The sequence below is a fragment of the Arachis duranensis genome, chromosome 5 (assembly GCF_000817695.3).
Source record: "Arachis duranensis cultivar V14167 chromosome 5, aradu.V14167.gnm2.J7QH, whole genome shotgun sequence".
Lineage (NCBI taxonomy): Eukaryota > Viridiplantae > Streptophyta > Magnoliopsida > Fabales > Fabaceae > Arachis > Arachis duranensis.
Window position 1 is genome coordinate 1,222,690 of NC_029776.3, and position 10,030 is coordinate 1,232,719.

The following is a 10,030-nucleotide window of genomic DNA, read 5'->3' on the forward strand; positions in this document are numbered from 1 at the left end:
TCAACTTTTTTATTTTGGGATAATATGATCCCTCTATTAAAAAAATTGTTAAATAATAACAAAAATTAATTTTGTGGGACAATACTATCACTACTACTACTAGTCTACTACCTTCTTCATCCTCATTATTTTAGGAAAATGCTAGGGGGATAATGATTTTGTTCAACAATATGAACAATCACCAATCAAATAAAAACACATTACACTTTTAAATTAACCCTATAAATTTTAATATTAAAATAATCATCCGTACACTAGTAAAATGAACATCCAATATATCTATTTTTACATTGTTTAATATTTTTATTGTTCACCTATACTTTTCTATTATTTTATTGTGTAACTATATTTTATCATCATCATTATCTCCTCTACCATCATCATCACCAATACCAATATTATCAATATTAAAGTTCTCTTCTTTCATTTCTTATTCGATGTTATTGTTTTATTAAAAGATATTGTACTACAATTACTTTTTTTTTGTGGCATCATTTTCATCAATGATTTTTCTTCACTTAACCACCATTGATGAAGGAATTTTTCAAAAACAAACCTATTAATAGTTTGTGGAGATTTAAAACTCTCACAAAAGTTATACAATTTAATTGATTATATGTATTAAATTTTAATTATTAAAAAATATCTTTAAAAAAAGACGTTTTAAGTGTCTTTGTCTAAATAATTCCCTTATTTTAATAGTGACCGAAAATTAAACGCTAAACCATTTAGCAGTTTTTAATTTGGCCGTGGTTGGCCAAATGCTTAGGAACCATTTTGTAATGGTTTAAATCCATAATAAGATAGCCAAAATTTAAGTTTGATTTTGAAAATGGAATAAAATAAGATACTGAACAAATATATAAAAAGATAAAGACAGAGAATTTGATCAAAGGTGATATGGATTTAATGAATGAATATTATTGAATTGAGTTTGTTACAATACATGAGGTCTTGGCATATATAGACTAGAGATTAGAAAAGTCATGCAACAGAATGGAGTACAGAATTACTAATAATAGAGCCACCGTGTAATTGGATCCGTAGGCCTGTATGTTCAGTCTAAGTTTTAATTTAGGTGATTAATTATTAATAATTAATTAATGATTTAGGGTGTTGACCAAGGCTACCAAGTCCTCTATATGTCATCAAGACATCAACCCATGAGCTGTCAAATATTTGAGTTCAAGACATATAACCCAAGAAAATATATAAAATTAGAGGTACAATGTATCTGCAGCCAAATCAACTAAAGGTTTAAGACTTAAAATGATTGATTAATAGTATATGAATAAATTAAAACACTTCCTCTTGTTTATGTTCTATCTCTCATCTAATGTTATTATATTATACAGCACTGCAATGTTTTTTTTTTTTTGGTATACTGATATAGTTACCTAATAAGAATATTCAGATAATTAACCATGTTTTAACTAATATATATAGATATATAGATAGACTATTATAAACATTATATTTATAATTTCATCAATTTAATTATGTATAAATCAAATTCATTTTATAATTCATATATCCTCTGATATCGTCTCCACCTTAGCTTTTAGATATTTGTCAACAGGTACACCAACCAATGGAGTCTAACTACTGTCCATATATTAATGCAACAAAATTGTCAATATTGAACAAATTTTGGATTATATGCTTAAAACAGAAATAGTTAGCCTTTTAAAGTATAGTTATTGGGTAGAGGTGGGTGAGTGGAAGTTTAGATTTAGGTAATAACATATCAAATTTAAAGCATTATATTATAATTAACGTTTGACTTGTCAAATTTGTTTATACGCAAGCTCATAGCACAATAATGTAACTTGTTAGTTTTCTATATGAATAAGTAGTTACATTATGAAATATTGATGAGGAGTGCACAAGATGAGAGTTCCTAACTGAATACCCGGTGCTGTAAATTGTAATAACAGCCTAACCACCCTGCTGAGTCAGCAATAACTGAATCAGCTTGGTATATCATATTCATACCTAATCATAAGGTATTATTATTTGGGGTGTGCATGTGAACAGCGAGCAGGCCATGAAGAAAGTGTTTTTCCCATTAAGGACAACCCAACTGTATGGACCATTCATTTTCAGTTAGAGGTTGCTCTCATCTAGTTGGCATGGGTAACTGTGCCTTCTAGTTTAAGTAAGAGCAACCATGCTACTGTGTCTATAATTTTTGAAGTACCAAATGTACAAATACAACTTATTTATAGGATTTGGATCTAACATACGGTGTTGCGTATATTATAAGCACAATAGACCGTGAAAACTCCGTTACATCGATTTCACGTGAAGTTGATAGTTGAAAGTCGTTAGATGAAAATTTAATCAAATCAATCAATCATCTAATGGCTCGCATCTGAGTTTTCACTATATTGAAGGTGAAAACTCAGGTGCAGTCGACTTCACATGAAGTTGATAGCTGAAAGTCGTTAGATGAAAATTTAGTCAAATCAGTCAATCATCTAACGGCTCTCAGTTATTAACTTCACATGGGGTCAACTGCACTTGAGTTCTCACTATATTAAAGGTGAAAACTCAGGTGCAGTCGACTACCGTGTATTTAATTCATTAACATGGATCATGTGATGGAAATTAAAGTCTCATCATAGCAGCAGAGGTTGTGCAGAGAGAGAAATAATGATTTCTGTACTTGCTTTGATTCCTTTTATATACAGACTATTCAGCACCCTTTTGTTTTATGCTATTATCAGATGATGAACTATAAAAATGAGAGTCAAGATTCAATGCCAGAACTTACCATTATATATATATATAGGAAACTATTATTCCGGGCGAAACACCACCACCCCAATTCACATAATAATTCTCTGTAAATCCCAGGGGGGAAAAGAAATAATATAAAATTACTGTATAAAAAATTCATGATCATTAATTGTGGTTATATAAATGTGGCTTCCATTATGCTATAGTTGATGCTGTTGTTGTTGAAGGTTGACTAATTTGAAGTAAGATCCATTTTTATTTTCTATAAGAGTGGAATGAGTGCCATGCTCAATTATTTTGCCATCTTGCAAAACTGAGATTTGATCAGCATTCCTTATTGTGGAGAGCCTATGTGCCACAATAACCGTTGTTCTGTTCTGCATCAACCGGTCCAAAGCTTGTTGAACCACGCGCTCGGATTCAACATCGAGCGCGCTGGTGGCTTCATCCAAGAGCAGGATTTCAGGGTTCTTTAGGACAGCTCTGGCAATGGCCACTCTTTGTCGCTGACCACCTGATAGTTGAACTCCTCGCTCCCCAACCTTGGTTGAGTATCCCTCCGGAAGGCCACTTATGAAGTTATGAGCATTGGCAAGCTTCGCTGCCTCTATTACTTCTGAATCAGAGGCTCCTTCTTTCCCATAAAGGATGTTTTCGTAAATTGATGTCGCGAAAAGCGCCGGTTCTTGCTGCACAAGCCCAATGTGTTTCCTAAGAGATTTCAAATTCAGTCTCCTTATATCTTTTCCTGCATTTCAGAATCAATTTTGTCACAATCAAGTGATACCAAGGTTACTTGTTCCTCAAGTAACATGTATGATCCTATAGTTTAGAAAACTCACCATCAATCAGCACTTTCCCAGAAGTTGGATCATAAAATCTTAGTATGAGGGAGATAACAGAGCTTTTTCCAGAACCACTTTGTCCAACCAAGGCAATACTCTTGCCTGAAGGAACAAGAAGATTGAAATCCTTGAAAATAATCACATCTGGCCTTGAAGGGTAGCTGAAATGGATTCCCTTGAGCTCAATTGTTCCTTCCACTGTCTTCAACTCTTCTCCAACATCACCTATTACGCCTGTCTTCCTATCCATCACTTCGAAAACGGACGCAACCATTTGATTCCCTTTCAAAAGGTCTGGGGCGAGCGCCAAAGTCTCCCCCATAGCCAGCGCCGTTACTATTAAAACCATAAATGACTTCATCACTGATTTAAAGCTTGCAAGCTCCTTCTCCATTAAAACAGATCCATACCTGGAAAAGATAACAAATCTCAATACCAAGATAGAAAATTAGCCTATTGACATGTTAAGGAGGAAAGTATGAAGCTGAAGCTTGTACCACAAGGCAAGGCCATAAGATGAGAAAATAAAGAACTGGGAAATGCCATAAAATATGCCAGCGATTTGGCCTCTTTGAAACGAACGTTTCGAAGGATCAACAAGCTCATTAGCATAGAGATCAAGGACCTTTTCTTCAGAACAAAATGCAGCCACCGTACGAATATTGCTAACAGCTTCCCCGGCCAACATGTTGGCTTTTAGGTATGCTTTGCTCAAGTTGCCACCATAGCCTTTCATAAAAAGTTTCTGAAATAATGATTCAAAGATAATAAATAATGAGGTAGAAACAGACACAGATGTGAGATAAATTAATGTTGGAAAAAATGGAGCAAGAAGGAACCTCACTGATGTGACCACAAATGATCAAAGGATATGTGGCCAAGACAACAAGAGTTATTCTCCAATTCAACATGAAGGCAATAATGAATGAAGCAACAACCAGGGCAACATTCTGTAACAGAATTGTGGATCGATCAACAACTATGGTCCGCAACAAAGTTGCATCGGTCTCTAAACGTGATGAAAGCATAGAACTTGTGTTGCTTGTATCATCAAACCAGCCAATTTCATTCTTCAAAATAGCTGCAGCCACATAAATTGGAAAAAGTTGTTCTTCAGCTTTATAAATTACACAAGCCAACAAGACAGTGTTCAATCCTGAATCTGCAGCATACAACTTTGTAAAAGAATTCAACAGAAGAAGAAATTTTACTTAAGGTGCATGTAAATTTTTCTGATGCATACATGCTGTTTCAAAGGCAGAGAATTGGATAGATAGTTAGCGGATGAAACTTACCTGAAAACATCCTTTCTCTGACACGAAGGGTGAGGCGTTCTCCCATGATTCCAAAACAAAGATGCTCAATGGCATGGACAGTGATAGTTATGACTGCTCCTCCACAGAAGAGGAAAGCAATTTTCTTGACTTCATGTTTGGTAGTATCCCAATCCATATAGTATGATACAAGAGCATGTGAGATTCCGAGTGCAAAGAGTGGCATCTGTGCTCCAGCAACAAATGCACACAATGTCCCAAAAACCCCATAAACCCAGTCAGGACCAATCATAGAATATAGCCTTCTTGCTGAAACATGCTTTGGCTTGCTTGCATTTTCTTCATCACAGATCCGCCCAATAGAATCCTTATCGGATCGAAAACTACCTCCAAAGCTTGTTGTTGTCCGGGACAATTCCCTTGAGTACTTTATGCTACAATCAGAAGCAATATAAGGTATAAATTCCAATGGAAACAGAGATGCTTCTGTTAACTTGAGCTGCAAGTTACTACAAGTACCTTGATTGGCGGCCCAGGCTAGGCCCGACCGAGGGGAGGCGCTGCAGAGAACTTGCCTCTTGGAGTTGAACAAGAGACGCATACACACTAGTAGGATTCGACATTAGCTCCTCATGGTTTCCAGTTTCCACAATCTTCCCTCCTTGAACAACAGCTATCATATCTGCATTCCTAATTGTAGAAAGTCTGTGTGCTACTATCACAGTTGTCCGGCCGACCATAACGCGATCAAGAGCCTCCTGCACACTCTTCTCTGACTCAGCATCCAGAGCACTGGTTGCTTCATCCAGCAACAGAATTGATGGATTCTTCACTATGGCTCGAGATATCGCAATTCTTTGCTTCTGTCCACCTGATAGCTGTATCCCTCTCTCACCAACCTATAAAACATGCTTAATTAGTATCAGGACTTTCAATAGAGCTAAAGATGAATTACATCATGCATATATATACACCTGAGTTTCTAATCTTTCAGGAAGATTGTTAATGAAAGACTGAGCATCTGAAAGCTTGACAGCGCGTTTTAATTCTTCAAGAGTGGCATCATCTTTTCCATAGAGAATGTTCTCCTTGATGCTTGTAGCAAAGAGTGCAGGTTCCTGATTAACAAGTCCAATTTGCTGCCTAAGCCATTTGAGATCAAGTTCCCTGATATCATTCCTGTCCAATAGTATCTGACCTGAAAGTGGTTCATAGAAGCGTTCGACCAACGATATAACAGTGCTCTTTCCAGAACCACTTCCTCCCACAAGGGCTACAATCTTGCCTGCAGGAATGTCAAGACAGAGGTGGTTGAAGACAGTTACATCCGGCCGAGACGGATAGCTGAAACAAACATCCTTGAATTGGATACGCCCCTCCAATTTGCTTAGCTTTCGACCTGAGCTTCTTTTGCTGATTGTGTCCCTCTCAATCATCTCAAAAATTGGATATGCTGCCGCCTTTGCCCGGATAAATGCAGAGATATCAGGTGCTGCCTGCCCAAGTGACCTGATAAACAAACAAAACTCAACCTCGTATAAACCAACTATTTTTCATATCAAAGGGAAGAAGAGGCAGGGCTTACAGGCCAGCGATGACAACATTGAGCATGGTGGTGAAAGACTCTCCACCATTGGCAATACTCTTGTGAACAACAACGCTTGTGAACCAAACAAGCAAAGCCCATGAAAGAAAAAGGACACAGTGCATTGACCCTAGTCCAAGTCCCTTTGCTAATCCTGCTTTTCTACCGTTTTTGTAAGTGTTCATTAGAGCCGTTTTGTATGATTTCACTGCCCTTTCTTCTCCTGCAAATGCTTGAACCGTTCTAACATTCCCTATGACCTCTTCTGCAATTTCACCAGCTCTCACATACGCTTTACGAACCTTTGCAATAAGGCCAATTGTGACATATGCATAGAGTCCTCCAGCAAGTGCAATCAACGGCACTATTGAAAGTGTCACAAGACTAATCTGCCACACTCTCACAAACCCAATGGTGAACCCAGCTATGAATCTGCTTATGTAGTGCATGAAGTTCCCTACCTGCAGTAAATCACGTTCATCTTCCATTATCATTCTATTTTTCACTCAAATTCCATGCATTCTTCACAATTGCCTTCCTATACTACTACTACAAAATTTACTATCAATTTTTATATATTCATAGTAAATTTTTTAGCATGCATATCATATTTTTTTGGATTATGTTACATGTACACCAAAATCAGTCACCAAAGTCAATCATTAGTATAAAATACATGTTGGAACATAAATACACATAAAAAATAAATTAAACCACGCATATATTTATACATAAATATATTGATAGTTGATTTTAGTATACAAATAATATTTTTTATTTTTTTTATATTGCTTAAAATGTTTCTTTTGACTCTCTCAGAACGTTGTCCTTGGTGGGGCCATGCCAACATGTCATGACCAGTGATAGCTAAATTGGATTTTACTCACAAGGGTTTAAGAAGAGCTAAATGAAAGTTATAGATAAAAGTTTTGTAAAATATATACAAAATTTTAGTTTTTTATACAACTGTTATATATTTATTAAAAGAAGAAATTTGAATTCTTTTACTTATTATAAGTCTAAAACACTTGATAGTTAAATTCGAAATATAAATTATTTGGATTAGATGAACTTTTACAATAACAATATTTGGACACAGAGAAAATAGAGAGGAAAAAACAAAAATAAATAATAAATAAATAAAAGAGAGGGGGGCAAAAAGCTTAAAGTGGTTATCATTTATTGAGATTAAATATAACTCTTTTTTTCTAATTTTTAGATTTAGTTAAAACAAAGTACGAAATAAAGGTGAAAATGATGAAAACTAACACCCAAAAAACTATAAATAGTTTTCTTCTTTTTAAAAAAATAAAATTGGGCCTGTGAATTGGTAAAAGCTAAAGATCATAAAAAGATTTGTGACATTAAGAAAGTAACTGCTAAGATGCATGAACCAATGGAGTTATAGTTAGGCACATGGATCTATGGTCAAAACGTAAAAACCTTAAAAACAAGGCAACTCTCTATCTATCCCCCGCTATCTTCCCCAATCCGCACCGGACCCTATTAATGCCACCAAATAACCATTCAATGCCCCATTAAATCCACAGCTGTTCTACTCACTCACTAGATTTAAAGATGGTGTCAGACACAGACCACTTTCGCTTCATCTCTCTTAACAAACAACAACACAACCTTCATTTGTCAACTATACCTACTACTGTAGACTAGTAATTATTAGTAATAATCTTTCTAACCGCTTCAATTTTTATTGTTTTCTGCCTTTGCCATAAACCATTAATAATTAAAACAACTAGAATTGTACAAGATTTGGAATTGAAGAGGGTGAAAGTGAAACCGACTTAGAGAGTTAGAGTGAAGATTATTACTTATTAGTGAGTTAAAGCCTTAAAAAGGACTAATTTGTCTTTTTGCAACAACGCGTTTTAATGATTTATATATATTATTTAGTGAATTTCATTTTCACCTCCCCCAAAAAATTTAAAAAAAAATTGCATAAAAGTAGTACTAATAGTAGGAATAATTTCCGAGCAAAAAGACCATTTATTAATCTTGCAATTGCTTGAAATGGAGCATGCATACCTTTTCAGATAGTGCATCTTGAACTATGATAATGTCACTTGTAATGGCAGAAATAACCTCGCCTGTGGAAGACTCAGTATCAAAGAGACTTATGTCTTGATTCAACATTGATTTTAAATAAGCCAATCTCATCTTTGCTGCTTGCCGTTCTCCGGTATGCATCCAACAAGCCACCTCTGTATTATTATTATAAAATAATTAATTATATAGTGATCATATATTAAAACGTTAATAAATTGAGTGGGTAACAAATGATTAATTTCATACCTGTCCAAGATGAAAATAATATTGCTATACTTAGATACACAAAATCCAACGAGTACTGCAAAATTCCAAAAAAGTTATATAATATTAAAACTTGTGAAGTGTAGAAAATTAAGAATTTCTTAAAACCCCAAAATACCCTTGAAATATTTTGAACTACATGAGGACATGTTGGTATATTCACATCTAATGATCTCACTGGGTGGATAGGTGAATGCATGGAGAAAAAGAAGGTAGAAGAAGAAGAAGACAAGGAAGAGAAACTAAGAAAAAGGTACCTTGGCAACTTTGTGAGAAGCTTCCTTAGGAAACAGATAAGCCAAGCCTATGACATTGATCAACTTGCCAAAGAAGATGAAGAAAACAGGAACAGAGGCACCATGAACACACGCCCCAACAGATCCAATGGCCATTAACACAAAATCATAAGTGTCAGCAAAAGAAAACAGCTTCATAAAAGGAATCTTATGCTCCTTCTTCTTCTTATTCTCTTCTCCTCCTTTACTGTTAGAAGCATCCATGGCAGAATCAACGGAGAATGCACCCCGCTCTGACATTTTTGGCCTCAAAAGGAGAGCAAAACTAACAAGAATATGACCCTTCAAAAGGGTAATAGTATGTGACTAATAAGAAAAAGTGATAATGATGATGATGATGAAGGAGTTGTAGTTGTAGCTGTATTGAAGAAGAAGAAGGACTGATAGAAGAAGAAAGATAAGGAAGGTGGTCACGTTCGTTGTTGTGATTGTGATTTGTATTGAAGGAACTAACAAGTGAGGAATAATGGGGTAGGAGGTGGTGGATGTGCCATAATATATGGTGAAAAAAAGAAGATGGAATATTTATTAGTAGCTAGAAAAGAAGATAGAGAGTAGTATATACTATGCACCTTTCAACATAATATTAAAATAATATTAATAATAATAAGCATATATTAAGAAAATTGTGGCTTCATTAACCAGATTAAGAATTGATACTTACGAAGAGATGTAAATACGGTGGTAGATATTATAATAAAAATTGTGATTAAGTTACAACTTTTGTATGTGAAGTTTCTCTCATCTTATGAAGAGTTTAAAAGTAGTCTTAAATGAGATTGTTTCTCTATTTAAGCAGTTCTTTGCTTTGTTTGTCTTTGTTTAGTTTATTTCAGTCACAAAAAAAAATTAAAAATTGATACTCTCAATTTTTTATTTCAGTTGATGCTGTGAGGATTGATTTTATACCATTTAATATTTTTTATATATCTTTTATTTTGTTTAAAAAAATATATAATA

The 10,030-nt window shown here is 34.7% G+C and overlaps 1 protein-coding gene across 1 annotated transcript; it reads right to left on the reverse strand.

The window, feature by feature from the left end:
• Positions 1-2,758: 2,758 nt before the first annotated feature.
• On the reverse strand, positions 2,759-9,568 carry LOC107487186 (ABC transporter B family member 2). Its single transcript, XM_016107794.3, has 11 exons — positions 9,032-9,568; positions 8,757-8,811; positions 8,490-8,665; positions 6,447-6,907; positions 5,836-6,370; positions 5,381-5,760; positions 4,883-5,295; positions 4,427-4,668; positions 4,085-4,332; positions 3,585-3,997; positions 2,759-3,490 (listed from the first exon to the last, which is right to left on the reverse strand). Exons 1-11 carry the CDS (start codon positions 9,308-9,310, stop codon positions 2,943-2,945), a joined length of 3,750 nt encoding a protein of 1,249 aa, XP_015963280.1. The 5' UTR covers positions 9,311-9,568; the 3' UTR covers positions 2,759-2,942.
• Positions 9,569-10,030: the final 462 nt, after the last annotated feature.

Coding starts and splice junctions, on each gene's coding strand:
- LOC107487186 (XM_016107794.3), bottom strand. CDS start 9,310: ATGTCAGAGCGGGGTGCATTCTCCGTTGATTCTGCCATGGATGCTTCT. Junction 3,998..4,084: donor TCTTATGGCCTTGCCTTGTG/GTACAAGCTTCA, acceptor TATCTTTTCCAG/GTATGGATCTGTTTTAATGG. Junction 3,491..3,584: donor TGGGAAAGTGCTGATTGATG/GTGAGTTTTCTA, acceptor TCTGAAATGCAG/GAAAAGATATAAGGAGACTG.